This window comes from Nomascus leucogenys, chromosome 15 (assembly GCF_006542625.1).
Source record: "Nomascus leucogenys isolate Asia chromosome 15, Asia_NLE_v1, whole genome shotgun sequence".
Classification (NCBI taxonomy): Eukaryota; Metazoa; Chordata; class Mammalia; order Primates; family Hylobatidae; genus Nomascus; species Nomascus leucogenys.
Window position 1 is genome coordinate 47,298,954 of NC_044395.1, and position 19,974 is coordinate 47,318,927.

The 19,974-nt window shown below is 36.0% G+C and overlaps 1 protein-coding gene across 1 annotated transcript in view; it reads right to left on the reverse strand.

Annotated features, from left to right (window-relative positions):
* LOC100594055 (tyrosinase) overlaps positions 1-19,974 on the reverse strand; it is a 116,293-nt gene that overhangs the window by 68,420 nt on the left and 27,899 nt on the right. Inside the window, exon 3 of the mRNA XM_030829666.1 lies at positions 198-345. Coding sequence (XP_030685526.1) covers positions 198-345 — 148 coding nt within the window. The remainder of the gene's footprint in view (positions 1-197; positions 346-19,974) is intronic.

Genomic DNA, 19,974 nt, shown 5'->3' on the forward strand with positions numbered 1-19,974 from the left:
TTATCTTTATAAACACTTTATTTGTTATACACTTGCATGCAAATTCTTAGCCTAAGGCCTCTTTTGGGGACAACCTGATCATAGACAATAGACTACCATGACTTCTTAGCTTTTACTTAATAACTTAAATCACATTTGATAAGCACCCTCTATTTAAATCCAATGAGCACATAATTTATAAAGAAATATTAACCAACCTGTCAACAAATGCATGGTGAAGAAGGAAGATGGGATCGTTAGCAGATCCCTGTACCTGGGACATTGTTCCATTCATATAGATGTGCAAGGCATTGTGCATGCTGCTTTGAGAGGCATCTGCTATCCCAGTAAGTGGACTAGCAAATCCTGTTCGTTAAAAAAAAATGAAAAAAATATGTTTACTTTAATGACTGAAAACCGAAGTGATTATCCCATTTGATTTATAACTATAACTTGAAGACTGTTTCAAAATATAAAATCAAAAATAAAATTCATTCCATATTGAGACTCTGTACATTCTGGATACCCACTGTGTGTTCAATAAATATTTGTGGAATTAAATGGCCTAAATTTGGGTACAATGGACAGCTTAACCAGGTGAAAGAGGCTGAGCCAATTTGTGTTCCCTCCTGTTCCTTCTGCGTATAATTTCTGTTTCAATATGGACAAGTCATAGGAACATTTTATAATAACCAGCAGTCACTTTCACTTCAGTCTGTAACAACACTCATAGCAGATCTTTTCAGCCTGTTATGTGTCCCCTTGCTTTCCAGTTCTGGAGAATACTTTAAGTTTGGTTTCTGGTTCCAGAGAAAGCATAAAATTTGTGACTCTTCACAGTTCAATTCCTCTTTCACAGGAACATCTTTCATATCATTTCATAATATGTCTGATTTTACAAAACATTCATTTCAAAAAAATCAGAACTCCAATAAATATTTCCGTTTATTGCATCAGCAACAGTAATAATGGGAAAAATTTTAATAAGAGCTATTATTTTCTAAATGTTGAGTATGCTAAATGTTTATTGTGACATATGTTCTTCAATCTTTACAGTAACTCTGTTGGTTAGAAATTATTATCCCTATTCAAGGAAAACTGAGGTTCAGAGAAGTTCTGAGTTTACCAAGCTACCCAGGTAGAGTTGGAATTTTTTTTTTTTTTTTTTTTTTTTGAGACGGAGTCTCCATATCAATTAGACGCTAAGATATGAGCTGTTGGAATCTTGTGTTCTCTCTCATATGCCCATTAAGAAGAGGACGAGGAAGATAACTTTTTAGTGCCCACTCAGGCAAAACTGAGAGTTAGGACCAGAAAAAGAAGTTTGAATAATTAAATTGAATTGTAAGCAGGAACCAAGTTGGGGGAACATGACGAAGGGCATATTATTAAATTTCAGAATTAAGAAATATCAAGCCAGCAGAAATTGTGAGTAAGATTATAATGTAAACCAGAGTTATAACAGAAACAGTGAAAAAATTAGGATTTAGGCAGGAAAGTTCTAGCTTTATTTCACACAAGTAGAACTATTTTATTTGCAATATCTTCCTTATTAAAGGTGCAGTTCTTAATTTTTGCATCACATGCCTTGTGCTCTCCCACTGTTGTGGCTGGTAGTATTTCTGCCCCTTCGGGTAGTGATGTTTTTTCCTCCTTTTACCTCCTTTTGAACTTACTTTATTCATTCTGGGAGACCATACCAATCCCCAATCCCTCTGGAAGATTAGCCTAAGAACATGCACATCCCTCTCCTTTACAAAGTTTTGTCTATGACAACTTCTGTGAATATACATACATGACACTTAATCTGTGTAGAAATTTTTCTAGATCTTGACATAATTTTATGTGACATTTAGAAGGATATAACCAATTAAGTACCTACATTATTATAGAAATGGAAAAAAAGGGCTTAGAGGGAACAAAGAACTTGTCTAAGGTAAAATAACAAATTGGAGGTTAAGGTTAGAGCAGATGCCTGTTTTAGTATAGAACTTATGCTCCTAAATACAATGGATTACTTCCTTTGCTATGTAGCAATAAATCATGTCACTGAGGACAATGTTCTCATAGAAGTTGTTTTCAAGATTTTATCTTTGAGTAGCACCAAATGCAAAATTTAAAACCACTTATATGTATACTCTTACACTTTTTAAAGTAGATCCCAAACTGATTTTTTTAATTTAAAATAATTTTTAAAGTTTTATATTTTTCATTGATATGTAACAATTGTACATATCTTTGGGGTACATGTGATATTTTGATGCCTATAATGTACAAGGTGTAATGATCAAATCAGACTAATTGGAATATCAATCACCTCAATCATTTATCTTTTCTTTGTGTTGGGAATCTTACAAATCTTCTCTTCTAGCTATTTAAAAATATACAATAGAATAAATTGTTGTTAACTATAATTTTCCCACTGTACTATCAAATTGTTTTAATCATAATCACAAATAGTTTCAGAGGATATAATAAAAGGACATTGCAAATAGTGTCAATTTAGAAATGAACATATAATATTACTTTCAAAAAATGTATCCACCATAATTATTTGATTCCATCATCCATATCAAAAACAACTTAAACTCTTCTTTGATAGTCTGTAACTTTCTGGAGTTACCTTTTTATACTTGAACTTGTATTTGTATACTATTTTTCTACACAATTATATCTAAATGTTATATAAGTTACGCTTAAAATATCTAAAAAATATTAGTGAGGATTAAGGAGATGTTAGTCTAAGGATACAAATTTTTTGTTAGGAGGAATAAGTTCAGGAGATTTATGATACAACACGGTGATTATAGTTAATAATAATATATGGTATACTTGAAAATTGCTGAGAGTAGATTTTAATGTTCTTATTACTCAGATAAGTATGTGAGGTAACAGATATTTTAAGTAGCTTTATTTAGCCATTTCCCAATGTATACATACATCAAAGCATCATGTGATGCACCATAAATATATACAATTTTTATTTATAAATTTTGAAAAGGGAAAAGACTAAGTAGCCTACCAAAATTCTCAGTAACAAAAATAGGTATATCAATTATATTCCAATTTTTAAAAAAATAAATAACTGCCAAGAAACTTTGTTCTTATAAATAACTAGATAAGGGTAAAGAAATTTTATATAAATTTTACTTACTTTTTTGAACTCATTTGAGCTAAATATGCTAATAATGATACAACCCAGCAAAAAAAAATAGTTTTTACAATTTGATCCATCAACTGGCAACTCAAGCAAGAATTATTTGATAAAGGCAATTTCACAAATGATTAATTTATTTATAAACTACCCAACTCATAAGAAGTTTGTTGCCTAGTAATTAAAGTTATACATGTTGTCAATACTGGCACCAATATTTTGAATTCCCCACTTGTTAAACAATCTGGAAGTTTTTCCCCTTCTGGGAGCAGACTGTATTGAGAATGAATTCAGGATAAGTGGAAGATACGCTCTTCTGAAACATCGGAGAAGGGAGATTTTGAAAGGAGAATTGGTGAAGGAGAATCTTCAGGAGTCTTCTCAATCAGATTCATTTGGAAAAGTGTGCTTGGAAGGATGAGCTAAAAATAAATTTTCTTAAAACTCTCTGCACCATTTACCGCTCAGAAAGTCTTTGTGAACCTGCAGTAGTGTATCTCTGCCACTTTGAAGATACTGCTGTAAAAAAGATTTTTGAACTGAATAGAACTTGGCTTAAATTCTATGTTACATACTGGAAGTATAATCCTTGTCAAGTTATTTATATTTTTTGGGCTTCAATGGTAAGGGAGGAAGTAAATAATGTGCACTTATCAGTTGGTGGCAAGGATTAATTTTGACAGCAGGTATAAAAGCACCTAGTACAGATTTGGTGCAAAGTGAATTCTTCCTGAGTAGTAACTAGTATTTCTATAATCATGCTGCATGTGATAAATGGGTGCTGCTAACCAAGAATATGGTGCACTCCCAATGAAGAAGTGTCTCTTTTGCTGCAACTCCACACCATTAGGTACCACCCTAGCATCATGCATCTCCCTCCTTCCTAAACTTCATTGTTCTGTAGAATCCTGCCTGCTGCCTGCCCTCATCCTATATCAGATGTTCTTAGGTGTCTTAGGAACTAGAATGGACTGACATTTTAACAGCATTTTCAGCCAGGCTAGTATTTCATTACTCACTCCTATACTGACCTGACAGATGTTGCATCTAGAAAAGCCTCTAATATTATTAAGAAAAAAAAAAAAAAAACAGCTAAAGAAAAAGCACATGGAGTTTGTCAGAATACATTGTGATATGTGCTTAGAAATAATGTAAAGGCCCGGGTTGAACCAAGATTCTTTGTAATACATACCAGATTAATATAAACAGTTGTAAATGGTTTTATTATAGTAACACTTTTAAATAAACTACGTATATATTGTCTCTTCAAATAGACTAGAAACACCTCAGAATTAGAGATCAAATTGTTTGTTTTGATTTTCGATAATCAAAATCAGAGACTTGAACACCTTCATATTTAAAAGATAAACAAATATAAAATACTTCTCAATCTTTCACTTATATATCCTACAGAGATTGGGAATAGGAGAGATAATTTCCACAAAACCTACAAGGGAATTTTAGAGAGCTCTACTCTGGCACCTGTTGAGTGACAAAACAGAGAAAATGTTATGAATGACAAATAATATAAAGATGTGAACTAACTATTTTCTATTTTATCTTTTCATAGAGTTCTTTTTCTTGGTTGGTGAAGTCAACTTGAAAAAAAATAGAAATAATTACTCCAACATCGGTAGCTTCTCTGGCTGAGATTTGACTCTGTTTTGGAAGAATAAGTCAAAGAGGAAATTCTAAGTACCCCAAAATAGTGCCCATATATATCCAGCTTTTCAAATATCTTTCAGGTAAATAATCTCATTTGAATCTCAGGGATACTTGTGATATGAATATTATCATTACCTCAATTTTACAAATGTGAAAACTACAGCTTATAGAAGTTAAATCACACATACATTAAAGCTAGTAATGGGGGAATCAATGAACTGAATAATTGATTCCAATACCTGTGCTCCTTTTTGCATATACAGTTGGGTAGTGTCTGTACTGACTTACCCTTGGAAATTTCTTTGCGCTATACCCCTGCAATGAATTTGTGGACTTGTCATTTTTAGCTACCAAATTACAGCAAGGTGCAGAATGTGTTATTATCTCAACCTTGTCCAGGAATTCCTCATGGAAAGAAATTTTAATGAGTCAGTGGGGACATTGTTAGTCACAGATCCCAAAATAGCTCAATGTTCTTTGTGAAGGGCAGTAAGAGTTCCCCCAAATTATGTTATGCCTTAACATTTGCAAGCTACATTCCTACAGGAAATTAATAAACCCGGTTTCAGGTCAATGGCAACAATATAATTTTTTTTTTTTTTTTTTTTTTTTTTTTAAGACGGAGTCTCGCTCCGTTGTTGCCCAGGCTGGAGTGCGGTGGTACGATCTCAGCTTACTGCAACCTCCACCTCCTGGGTTCAAGTGATTCTCCTGCCTCAGACTCCGGAGTAGCTGAGATTACAGGCGTAAGCCACCGTGCCCGGCCCCCAACAATAGAAAATTTCAACTAGTTGATCTCTTTTTGCTCTTTTCTTCCCTGATACTACTCTGAAAAGTTTATGTTTGTTTCTTTTTAATATTGATGCTTATCTCTCGTACCTAGAGATTCAGATATAACTGGTTTAGAATGGGACTCAGGCACTTGGAGTTTGAAAACCATTCCGGGTTGTTCTAACATGTGACCAGGGTTGCACTGCACTGAATTAAGCTAGATTGATCTCCATTCTCTAAACCTGAGCTCCTGCTTCAAAAACTTTACCTCTGAATATATGATTTCCTTGATGTGAAATTTTAACCTTCTATATTCTGACAGTCCAAAAATGCTTCTGCCTTTTAAATCTTACACTATAAACTTATGCCTTGCCATATTTTCTTACTGGTAACTGTTCCATGTTCCTTTGAAAATTACGATTTAAGAAATTGAGCAACTACTATGTGACAGTCACTGGCTAGGCATTGGCATATATATCACCTCATATAACTCCGTATCTTTTTTTTAGGAAGATGAGTTACAGATGTTGCACTTCAATCATACCTGCTTAGAGTCTGAAATGTGAAAAGGTGTGTAGTTAAATCTTCAGAAGAACAGAGCACATTTAATTTATTGAATTTCATTTAAGTGCATTTTTAACCTATTTTAACATTTCATAGTGTTTCAGAGATAGAATCGGAGAAAAGGAAATAAAAAGAAGATAGAAAATGTACATTAGTGCATCTGAAAATTTTTTAAAAAGTGACTTTAGACCCACTGACTTGTATTCCTCCAATTTACTCTCTTAATGTGCAACTTGATTGAGGAATTAAGTACACAGCTTCAAAAGGTTACGCACGATGGTTTTAGGAGGCTGTATTTGATGGCTGAATACTTTGAAAAGGCTTGTAATTTAAACCACTTACAGAAGAAATACAGAATTGCAGATCAAAAAACGTTTTTGGATCTAAGCAAGTCCCTAGATACACGAGAAGCATTAACTTTCAACCAACTTCCAGTTTGCTCAAAGTGCTAGCTCTACAGCCATAAATGTAATTAATTAGCATTTATGTTTATTAGAAAATACTTCCAGTTTGACTCAGGAGATTTCTTTGATTATGAGGAATAGAGTAACGAAGCAAATGTAGTGGTGCATGAGTGTTTCATACTATGTAATTATTACAGCATAGCCCAGGGCACAAACACTCCACATATTTTGTGGTTTTCAAAAACGTGGTCCCAGAGTCAGCAGCATCACCTGTCAACTTGTTACAAATACAAATCCTCTAACCCTAACAGTGAATCACTGAACAGAAAGTCAGGTGGGGACCCATCGTGTGTGTTAACCAGTTCTCCAGGTGATTCTAATGCACAATAAGGTTTGAAAACAGCTGCTCTCATTCTTTTCATTGTTTGCACAAAGACAATGACAAATCACAATGAATTATAAGTCATCTCCATAAATTCCAGAAAGGTTTTTGAGTTATTAAAGTGTTTATTATTTTAAGTGGGCTTCTCTACTTGTTAACCTCGGTGTTTGTGTTTTCTCTTCTCTACTACTTAATTGCCTCTCTAGGACAAAGATTACTGCTATTCCTACACCTTCTAGTCCTATGTGGTAGGTGCTAGGCTGCATTTCCTTAAGTTTTTATGGAACTTCATCTTCATAGTAACTCTGTTTGTTTTGTTTTGTTTTTGAGTTTTGTTTTTTCGAGATGGAGTTTCGCTCTTGTTGCCCTGGCGCTGGAGTGCAGTGGTGGGATCTCTGCTCACTGCAACCTCCGCCTCCCAGGTTCAAGCGATTTTTCTGCCTCAGCCTTCTGAGTAGCTGGGATTACAGGCACCCGCCACCTGGCTATCTTCATAGTAACTCTGTAAAGAAGATATTATTTAACCAACTTTCAGGTGTTGAAACTAAGGCTCGAAGAGGATAGGTGGCTTATCTAAGGTCATTCAGTAATGATATCGTTTGGATATGTGTCCTAGCCCAAATGTCATGTTGAAATGTAATCCCCACTTTTGGAGGTGGGGCCTGGTGGGAGGTGATTTGATCGTGGGGCAAATTTCTCATGAATAGTTTAGTACCATCTGTTTGGTGCTGTTCTCACAATAGTGAGTGAGTTCTCGCAAGATCTGATGATTTAAAAGTGTGTGGCACTTGCTACCCTTCACTCTGGCTCCTGCTCTGGCCATGTAATGGACGTGCTCTCTCTTTGCCTTCTACCGTAATTGTAAGTTTCAGCCTCCCCAGAAGCCAGGCAGATGTCAGCACTGTGCTTCCTGTACGGCCTACAGAACTGTGAGTAAATAAAACCTTTTTTTTTAATTACCCAGTCTGAGGTATTTCTTTAAAGCAATGTGAGAATGGCCTAATACAAGCAGATAAGTGGCAGGGTCAGAATTTTGGCCAATTATCTGCCAAACTTACAAGCTTTGCTCTTAATTATTCTGTTACATTCTTTCAGTTAATATAAAGCCATTAGTTGCAATAAAATTTAAAATAGACAATAGATGTTCTGTTGCAGTTATGATAGTCCCTTTATTTCCTTTAATTCTTGTTATATCCACTGGAATAAAAAGCTGAAACCCAGCTTTTTCATAAAGTGCTTTCTTGGGGTAGAGAAGGCCCTATCATGCTGGTTCTTACTCTCTGGATGCAAACCTCTTCAGCTTCCTATCACAGGACTCCAGTGCACATAGTCAACTGGCTCAGAGAAGGCAAGAATTTTGGTAGTGTCACCAAAATATTGTATAAGACCCAATACCCACATACTTATGGCTAATTTTTGTTCTTATCAAATTTAATTTTTTTACTAGATTGTAAGAATTTGTGGAAGGACACAACTTCATCCTAAAGGTTGCTTTTAAAAGCATTCTATCAGGCCGGGCACGGTGGGTCACGCCTGTACTCTTTGCACTTTGGGAGGCCGAGACGGGTGGATCACTTGACATCAGGGTTGTTCAAAACCAGCCTGGCCAACATGGTGTCTCTACTAAAAATACAAAAATTAGCCTGTAGTCCCAGCTACTCGAGAGGCTGAGGCAGGAGAATTGTTTGAACCTGGGAGACAGAGGTTGCAGTGAGCCAAGATCGCTCCACTTCACTCCAGCCTGGGCAATAGAGTGAGATTCTGTCCCCAAAAACAAAACAAAACAAAAAGTCATTCTATCATTCTGCTGCTCTTTACACTTTGGATATAAGTTTAATTTAGGACGAATATTTTCCTAAAACAATTTTTTTTCCAGTTTGAGTCTCAAGTCCTAGTCTATTGTTTGGAATTTGGCTTCTATATAGGGCTTGAAAATTACAGTGTGTGCATCAGCATGCAAGACAGTAACTTTAAGGAACTTTTATTATTGCAGTAAAAGGATAGTTCTAAGTAATTTACAAATACTGACTTAAGTAATCTTCACAACAACATACGAGGTAGGTATTGTGATGATCATTACTTTGTAAGTGAGGGACCTCAGGCAAGGGCAGGTTAAATTTATAAAAGTCATTTAACTAGTAAGTGATAGTACTGGAATTTAAACCCAGGTAGTCCAACTCTTAACCGCTTCTCTCTAGCTGCATCTAAAACTTGGCTTTTCTATTTGGAACACTTGAGGACGTGATCTCCCTTGCTAATGATCCAAGTTTTCTACCTGTTAGCTCTGTAACATTGTCAATTGGATAAATTATCAGAATCTCAGTTTCCTCATTTATAAAGTGTGCATAATAATATGGTATAAGGCATTTAAGAGGAATGATTAAGATAATGGATGTGAAAGGTTTTTAGAAAAGTAGGATTGTAGTGATGTTAACAGTCGTTATTAATTACAGAGGCTCTCTGGTAATTTGTAAGGTTATTTTGTAAAGATATAGGAAAGAATTTGTCAATTTTCCTCCTTTTCTTCTTTGTACTTTACTGAAACTATTCCAGTTCATTCTTGGTGATATCAGATCATCCATAAAAATTTCTTTGACAAAAAATATTTGGTTAGGTTCCTTCATTTAATGACACTTAAATTTGCCTCTTTTAATCATTTATTTTCTTTGGATTATAATTAGTTTTTCACAATCTAGTTCTTAATTATATTAAGTTTCAAGAGGGCAGAATCTGTCATTATTTATTCCTAGTGTATTGCAAAGTATCTGTAAATGTTTTTTAATCAATAAATATGAGGCATATATTTCTCTTTCTAAAACATGTAGCTTTAGTTGCTGGCATAATTTTAAAATCAATTTAGCTAACTTTTTTGAAGATTCCTACAATGTTCTAAGGTTTATGTCTTTAAGTAAGATTGACGATGGCTTTGAATTTAACCCTCATGTTTTTATGTTATAGGCCTTTCTCTAAATAGTCTCCTGATGGAATAATTAAGTGAATAGAGAGAAAGCCCTGAACAACCTACATGAAAAATAGTTTTGGTGTTGTTCAGCATGGAGGAGATAACAGTAGATGTTAGGATAGAAGAGGTAGGTGATTCTTCACTCTAAAAAAGTAGTTAATAGAAATAACTATTCACCCATAAAAGATGGAATAAATTTTTGGGAAATACCATGGGGAAAAAAGAATATATAATGATTGTGGAAAACAGAATAGCATGATCTTTTTCCATGTGGTAGAAAATGGGATAACATGGGAAACTATTTCAGAAAGAGTAGGGCAAGCAAGCAATGGTAAGAAAGAGAAAATTACCTATTCTTTCACAGTTAAGAATTGAGGCTTCAGTGAAAATGAGGCAGGCCAGCCCAGGCCAGAACTAAAGTTTAGCAATTACTGGATCCTAGAGGGGAAAATAAAACAACGAAGAGACTCAAACAGAAAGACCCAAGACACATCTATTCACTGTGTTCAAAAAACCACTTTCCCTTAACTCCTGGATGCACAACCAACCTCACATTTATATGTGGCCCTGTGAATAAGTAGTGGTCAATGACATGTGGGCAGAAGGTAGGTGGGCCGCTTCAAGGCTTGGCCCATATATTTCTTATGTACAATTCTCCATACATCCTCATACTTAGTCTCCCAGGAAGATGGAGAAGATACATCAGATAAGTGGGGGACAGTAGACTCACTAACATAGCCATAGGGAAGGTCACTCCCAACCAGAAACATCCAAATTGGATTTTGGATGAGCAAGAAATTCATTTTTATTGGATTAGGTCTCTAAGATTTTGGCATACATTCGTTAACACTGCATAGCGTTACTTACTCCAATATTCTCTACTTCCTAAGTTAGGTAATAAATGCTCACAATTTTAATAACTTGAAAGGTCTGGAGTTAGAGACTTTAAGACTTCATTTACCACTACAGAACTAATGTTGTTTTACATGAAATTTAAAACAACACTGTGACAGAACATTATGGTAAGAGTACTTGATTTTTGTTTTAAGTATTTTACAAAACACAGGTAAAAGATTGTGACAGAGACTACTGCTTTTTCACAAATACTAATTTTTTCTCTTTTTCCTAATAATAAATAATCTAAATGTTGTTGGACACATGGCCACTAGCTGGAAATAACATCTTCCAGTTTAAGCTAAATGTTACCATGTCTGTTTGATCATGATAAGAAACACTTCTAAATAATTCCTTTAACGAAAAATAAAATAGTCATGCACTATTCTTCCCACTTTCACCCTTTCGATTAGGGTGAAAACATTAGGATGAAGATCAAGAGATGGAAGCTGTGAGTTAAGGATGACAGAATTGCACTACCAGATCTTGAAGATCTAACTTCATATCATATAGTTTCATAAGAGCAAAATCAACTTCTTTTTTCTTTAAAGGCATATTTGGGTTTTCCTTTTTTTTTTTTTTTTTTGAGATGGAAGTCTCCCTCTGTCATCCAGGCTGGAGTGCAGTGGCGCGATCTCGGCTCACTGCAACCTCCGCCTCCTGGGTTCAAGCGATTCTCCAGCCTCAGCCTACTGAGTAGCTGAGACTACAGGGGTGCACCACCATGTCTGGCTAATTTTTTGTATTTTTAGTAGAGATGGGGTTTCACCATGTTGCCCAGGCTGGCCTCAAACTCCGGAGCTCAGGCAATCAGTCCATGTCAGCCTTGGGTTTTTCTTATGATACCATAAAGTGGGCCCCATTTAATAGAAGGTGGAATAGGCTAATTCCACAATATTCCATGAAATGAATGGCAGATAGAACCTCAGAAGGAATAATCTGAGCCACAGTTGCTTTTAGTATACATACAAGTCATATTTCTTACTCTGCTTAACTGCCATCCTTTAAGTATTTCGCCTATAAATCTGATGCTTTTTCTTAGTGCATTTTCTTCTGTTTATACACTAAAGTCACAATTCCAGGTTCATAAGCTTTTACCAGGTTCATAAGCTTTCACACCTTCTATTGGTAAGTGAAGTCACTTACTGCACAAAATCTGAATTTACTGCAGGATGAAAAAGAAAAATAAATACGGTTTCAATTAAAATTATTGATTAAAGATACCAAAATCCTAGTATGTTGTATAAATCCTAAAAATGATTTTCTTTATTATAATAATATAGTAACAGAGGTTTTCATATATTTAACAAACAGTATCTTAGTTGATAGTTACATAAACAGAGATAGAACAGAAATATTATCTTCACTTTATAAATAAAAAACATGAGCTGTATGAAGTTAAATGACTTATGGAGGGTCTTGTGTCTTTAGTATTAATAATCTCTCTCCAAAAACGGTGGGATTCTTATGACATTTCTAAACATTTCTTAGTAACAGTATAAACACTATTTGATTGACAGGTGCACTCAAAGCTCAGACTTCACCACTGAGCAATATATCTGTGCAACACAATCGCGATTGTACCCCTAAATATATAAAAAATTTTAAGTTAAAATAGATTGTTTTAATGGATTGCTTAGACTCAAAATTTTAAAGCCAATGGGATATAGCCATTTATTTTTTGCCAAAGCAATAATTTTTATTTTATTTTATTTTATTTTTATTATTATACTTTAAGTTCTAGGGTAGATGTGCACAATGAGCAGGTTTGTTACCTAGGTGTACATGTGCCATGTTGGTGAGCTGCACCCATCAACTCGTTATTTACATCAGATATTTCTCCTAACATTATCCATCCCCCAACCCCCCACCCCCAAACAGGGATGTTCCCCACCCTGTGTCCATGTGTTCTCATTGTTCAACTCCCACTTACGAGTGAGAACATGTGGTGATTGGTTTTGTGTCCTTGTGATATTTTGCTGAGAATGATGGTTTTCAGCCTCATCCATGTCCCAGCAAAGCACATGAACTCATCATTTTTTATGGCTGCATAGTATTCCATGGTGTATATGTGCCATATTTTCTTTACCCAGTCCATTATTGATGGACATTTGGGTTGGTTCCAAGTCTTTGCTATTGTAAATAGTTCCACAATAAACATATGTGTGCATGTGTCTTTACAATAGCATGATACATAATCCTTTGGGTATACCCAGTAATGGGATGGCTGGGTCAAATGGTATTTCTAGTTCTAGATCCTTGAGGAATTGTCACACTGTCTTCCACAATGGTTGAACTAATTTACACTCCCACCAACAGTGTAAAAGGGTTCCTATTTCTCTACATCCTCTCTAGCATCTGTTGTTTCCTGACTTTTTAATGATCGCCATTCTAACTGGCATGAGATTATATCTCATTGCAGTTTGGATTTGCATTTCTCTGATGACCAGGGATGATGAGGATTTTTTCATATGTCTATTGGCTGCATAAATGTCTTATTTTGAGAAGTGTCTGTTCATATCCTTTGCCCACTTTTTGATGGGGTTGTTTGTTTTTTTTCTCGTAAATTTAAGTTCTTTGTAGATTCTGGATATTAGCCCTTTGTCAGATGGATGGATGGCAAAAATTTTCTCCCATTCTGTAGGTTGCCTGTTCACTCTGATGATATTTCTTTTGCTGTGTAGGACCTCTTTAGTTTAATTGGATCCCATTTGTCAATTTTGGCTTTTGTTGACATTGCTTTTGGTGTTTTATTCATGAAGTCTTTGCCCATGCCTATATTCTGAATGGTATTGCCTAGGTTTTCTTTTAGGGTTTTTATGGTTTTAGGTCTTACACTTAAGTCTTTAATCCATCTTGAGTTAATTTTTTGTGTAAGGTGTAAGGAAGTGATCCAGTTTCAGCTTTCTACATATGGCTAGCCAGTTTTCCCAACACCATTTATTAAATAGGGAATCCTTTCTCCGTTGCTTGTTTTTGTCAGGTTTGTGAAAGATCAGATATTTGTAGATGTGTGGTGTTATTTCTGAGGCCTCTGTTCTGTTCCATTAGTCTATATATCTGTTTTGGTACCAGTATCATGCTGTTTTGGTTACTGTAGCCTTGTAGTATAGCTTGAAGTCAGGTAGCGTGATGCCTCCAGGTTTGATCTTCTTTGCTTAGGATTGTCTTGGCTATGCAGACTCTTTTTTGGTTCTGTATGATCTTTAAAGTAGTTTTTTCCAGTTCTGTGAAGAAAGTCAGTGGTAGCCTGATGGGGATAGCATTGAATCTATAAATTATCTTGGTAAGTATGACCATTTTTACAATATTGATTCTTCCTATCCATGAGCATTAAATGTTCTTCATTTGTTTGTGTCCTCTTTGATTTCCTTGGACCATGGTTTGTAGTCCTCTTTGAAGAGGTCCTTAACATCCCTTGTAAGTTGGATTCCTAGGTATTTTATTCTCTTTATGGTAATTGTGAATGGGAGTTCACTCATGATTTGGCTGTTTGTCTATTATTGGTGTATAGGAATGCTTGTGATTTTTGTACACAGATTTTTGTATCCTGAGACTTTTCTGAAGTTGCTCTTCAGATTAAGGAGATTTTGGGCTGAGACAATGGGGTTTTCTAAATATACAATCATGTCATTTGCAAACAGACAATTGGACTTCTTCCCTTCCTATTTCAATACCCTTTATTTCTTTCTCTTGCCTGATTGCCCTGGCCAGAACTTCCAATACTATGTTGAATAGGAGTGGTGAGAGAAGACATCCTTGTCTTGTGCTGGTTTTCAAAGGGAATGCTTCCAGTTTTTGCCCTTTCAGTATAATATTGGCTGTGGGTTTGTCATAAATAGCCCTTATTATTTTGAGATACGTTCCATCAATACCTAGTTTATTTAGAGTTTTTAGCATGAAAGGCTGTTGGATTTTGTTGAAGGCCTTTTCTGCATCTATGGAGATAATCAAGTGGTTTTTGTGGTTGGTTCTGTTTATGTGATGGATTTACGTTTATTGATTTGCGTATGTTGAACCAGCCTTGCATCCCAGGGATGAAGCCGACTTGATTGTAGTGGATAAGCTTTTTGATGTGCTGCTGGACTCGGTTTGCCAGTATTTTATTGAGGATTTTCACATCGATGTTCATCAGAGATATTGGCCTAAAATTCTCTTTTTTTGTTGTATCTCTGCCAGGCTTTGGAATCAGGATGATGTTAGCCTCATAAAATGACTTAGGGAGGATTCCCTCTTTTTCTATTGATTGGAGTATTTTCAGAAGGAATGGTACCAGCTCCTCTTCGTACCTCTGGTAGAATTCGGCTGTGAATCCATCTGGTTCTGGACTTTTTTTAGTTGGTAGGCTATTAATTATTGCCTCAATTTCAGCACCTGTTATTGGTCTATTCAGAGATTCAACTTCTTCCTGGTTTAGTCTTGGGAGGGTGTATGTGTTGAGGAATTTATCCATTTCTTCTAGATTTTCTAGTTTATTTGCATAGAGGTGTTTCTAGTATTCTCTGATGGTAGTCTGTATTTCTGTGTGATCAGTGGTGATATACTCTTTATCATTTCTTATTGCATCTATTTGATTCTTCTCTCTTTTATTAGTCTTGCTAATGTTCTATTTTGTTGATCTTTTCAAAAAACCAGCTCCTGGATTCATTGATTTTTTTGAAGGGTTTTTTGTGTCTCTATCTCCTTCAGTTCTGCTCTGATCTTAGTTATTTCTTCTGCTAGCTTTTGAATGTGTTTGTTCTTGCTTCTCTAGTTCTTTTAATTGTGATGTTAGGGTGTCAATTTTAGATCTTTCCTGCTTTCTCTTGTGGGCATTTAGTGCTATAAATTCCCCCCTACACACTGCTTTAAATGTGTCCCAGAGATTCTGGTATGTTGTGTCTTTGTAATCATTGATTTCAAAGAACAACTTTACTTCTGCCTTCATTTTGTTATTTACCCAGTAGTCATTCAGGAACAGGTTGTTGAGTTTCCATGTAGTTGTGCAGTTTTGAGTGAATTTCTTAATCCTGCATTCTAATTTGATTGTACTGTGGTCTGAGAGACAGTTTGTTGTGATTCTGTTCTTTTATATTTGCTGCGGAGTGTTTTACTTCCAATTATGTGGTCAATTTTACAGTAAGTGTGATGTGGTGCCAAGAAGAATGTATATTCTGTTGTTTTGGGGTGGAGAGTTCTGTAGATGTCTATTAGGTCCATTTGGTCCAGAGCCGAGTTCAATTCCTGGATATCCTTGTTAATTTTCTGTCTTGTTGATCTGTCTAATACTGACAGTGGGGTGTTAAAGTCTCCCACTATTATTGTCTGGGTATCTAGCTCTCTTTGTAGGTCTCTAGGAACTTGCTTTATGAATCTAGGTGCTCCTATATTGGGTGCATGTATATTTAGGATAGTTAACTGTTCTTGTGGAATTGATCCCATTACCATTACATAATGGCCTTCTTTTTTTTTTTTTTTTTAATCTTTGTTGGTTTAAAGACCAGGATTGCAACCCCTGCCTTTTTTTTTTTTTTTTTTTTTGTTGTTTGCTTTCCATTTGCTTAGTAGATCTTCTTCCATCCCTTTATTTTGAGCCTATGTGTGTCTTTGCACTTGAGATGGGTCTCCCGAATACAGCACATCGATAGGTCTTGACTATCCAATTTGCCATTCTGTGTCTTTTAATTGGGGCATTTAGCCCATTTACATTTAAGGTTAATATTGTTATGTGTGAATTTGATCCTGCCATTATGATGTTAACTGGTTATTTTGCCCATTAATTGATGCAGTTTCTTCATAGCATCGATGGTCTTTACAATTTGGCGTGTTTTTGCAGTGTCTGGTACTGGTTGTTCTTTTCCATGTTTAGTGCTTCCTTCAGGAGCTCTTGTAAGGCAGGCCTGATGGCGACAAAATCTCTCAGCATTTGCTTGTCTGTAAAGGATTTTTATCTCTCCTTCACTTATGAATCTTAGTGTAGCTGGATATGAAATTCTGGGTGAAAATTCTTTTCTTTAAGGATATTGAATATTGACCCCCCACTCTCCTGTGGCTTGTAGGGTTTCTGCCAAGAGATCTGCTGTTAGTCTGATGGGCTTCCCTTTGTGGGTAACCCGACCTTTCTCTCTGGCTGCCCTTGACAATTTTTCCTTCATTTCGGCCTTGGTGAATCTGACAATAATGTGTCTTGGGGTTGCTCTTCTCGAGGAGTGTCTTTATGGTGTTCTCTGTATTTCCTGAATTTGAATGTTGGCCTGCCTCGCTAGGTTGGGGAAGTTCTCCTGGTTAATATCCTGAAGATTGTTTTCTAACTTGGTTCCATTCTCCTCATCACTTTCAGGTACACCAATCAAATGTAGGTTTGGTCTTTTCACATAGTCGCATATTTATTGGAGGCTTTGTTTGTTTCTTTTCACTCTTTTTTCTCTAATCTTGTCTTCTTGCTTTATTTCATTAATTTCATCTTCAATCACTGATATTCTTTCTTCCACTTGATTGAATCTGCTATTGAAGCTTGCGTATGTGTCACAAAGTTCTCATACTGTGGTTTTCAGCTCCATCAGGTCAGTTAAGCTCTTCTCTACACTGGTTATTCTATAGTTAGCTATTTATCTAACCTTTTTTAAAAGTTTTTAGCTTTCTTGAGATGGGTTCGAACATCCCCTTTTAGCTTGGAGATGTTTGTTATTATCCACCTTCTAAAGCCTACTTCAGTCATCTCATCAAACTCATTCTCCATCTAGTTTTGTTCCCTTGCTGATGAGGAGCTGTGTTCCTTTGAAGGAAAAGAGGCATTCTGGTTTTTGGAATTTTCAGTCTTTCTGCTCTGGTTTCTCCCCATCTTTGTGGTTTTATCTACCTTTGGTCTTTGATGTTGGAGACCTACAGATGGGGTTTGGTTTGGATGTCCTGTTTGTTTGATGTTGATGGTGTTCCTTTCTGTTTGTTAGTTTTCCTTCTAACAGACAGGCCTCTCAGCTGCAGGTCTGTTGGAGTTTGCTTGAGGTCCACTCCAGACCCTGTTTGCCTGGGTGTCACCAATGGAGGCTGCAGAACAGCAAATGTTGCTGCCTGATCCTTCCTCTGGAAGCTTTGTCCCAGAGGGGCACCTGCCTGTATGAAGTGTCTGTTGGCACCTACTGGGTGGTGTCTCCCAGTCAGGCTACACGGGGTCAGGGACCCACTTGAGGAGGCCGTCTGTCTGCTATTGGAGCTCGAACGCTGTGCTCCGAGAGCAACTGCTCTCTTCAGAGCTGTCAGACAGGGACGTTTAATTCTGCATAAGCTGTCTAATGCCTTTTGTTCAGATATGCCCTGCCCCCAGAGGTGGAATCTAGAGAGGCAGTAGGCCTTGCTGAGCTGTGGTGGGCTCCACCCAGTTCGAGTTTCCCTGCTGCTTTGTTTACACTGTGAGCATAGAATCGCCTACTCAAGCCTCGGCAATGGCAGTTGACCCTCCCCCCGCCAAGCTCCAGCATGCCAGATCTATCTCAGACTGCTGCACTAGCAGTGAGCAAGGCTCTGTGGGCACCGAGACCTGCTGATCCAGGCATGGGAGGGAATCTCCTGGTCTGCCAGTTGTAAAGAGTGTGGGAAAAACATAATATTTGGGCAAGAGTGTACTGTTCCTCCAGGTACAGTCACTCACAGCTTTCTTGGGCTGGGAAAGGGAAATTCCCCGACCCCTCGTGCTTCCTGGGTGAGGCGATGCCCCATCCTGCTTTGGCTCACCTTCCGTGGGCTGCACCCACTGTCCAACCAGTCCCAGTGAGATCAATCTCCTCAGTTGGAAATGCAGAAATCACCCATCTTCTGCATGGATCTCCCTGGGAGCTGTAGACCAGAGCTGTTCCTATTCAGTCATCTTGGAAGCTCTCCCAAAGCAAGAATTTAAACTCAACTGAAAGTTGAGCAAAAGGTCTTACCTTTCTTCTTACTTTACAATAACATAAATAGTGGCCATAAAAATTGATTGATATGGAAAATCTTTTTTTATAAAGTAAGCAACAAAAATAAAAAGCAACTGCTAATGCTGGTAGATAAATAAAAACAAAGTAAATACATCTAAGAATGATTACAAAGATCATTAGATATGTTTTAGAAGTACTTACAAAATTAAGGATTTGGGTATATCTTAGTGACTAAAATTATGATGCATATTTTAGGGAAATTCTCCATAAATGATCCATAGGTTCAGATGAATTGCATACTCATTATTGAGCCATTATTTTATTCTCTGGCACAATAATTATTCATCTCAAATTGGCAGGAAATAAAGTGATAATAGCTGTCTGTATAATGTAAAATTTAGAATAAAATCTATATTGGAAGTCCTCCCTAAGTCTTTTCTCACATATATTGATAACTGTTGATATTATCTTGGATAGTGTTACACATTGGTTCTCTTGATGTTTATGCATCAAGAAAGGTCAATAAATAAAAGTAAATATTGCTCATTGCTTGACTGAAATAGGGTTCTTAATACTGTCTTTTATCTCATCTATTTAAATGTAAATTTCAAATATTTGCCTTAAAGAACTTTGTCTTTTTAAAAACTTTGTACTTTGAGCTAAATAGAATTATATGCAGCTATAAGAAATAATAGAAATCTGATGTGCTCCTTATTCAATTTCCCTCAATGGTAACCTTGAAAACATATTATGTAATATAGTAGAATATCACAGCTAGGATATTGGCATTGAAAGGGTCAAGATACAGAATATTTACATATTGAAGCAGTTTTGTATATTTGGATTAAATTTCGTTTGTTTCAATGCATAAAATTATTTTTATATACAGCTGAAGTATATTTGTCAATATTTTGTTAAGAATTTTTACATCTATGTACATGAGGGATATTGATCTGTCTCATTTTCTTGGCATTCTTTTATCTGGTTTTAATATCAAAGTAATACTAGATTTATAAAATGTCTCAAAAAGTGTTTCCTTTTCTTCTACTTTCTGGAACAGATTGTATAGAATTTGTGTTAATTTATTAAATTCCTGGTTGATTCTCAAGGAAAACATACTGTGCCTTAGGATTTCTATTTTGGTAGTTTTAAAATTGCCAATTCAATTTCCTTTACATTTATAGGGCTATTCAAGTTGTCTATTTCTTATTGGGTGAGTGGTATAGTTTGTGCTTTTTTAGGAATTAGTTCATTTCATCTAAGTTGTCAAATGTTACGTACGTAGAGTGCTCATAGTACTCTTTTATTAC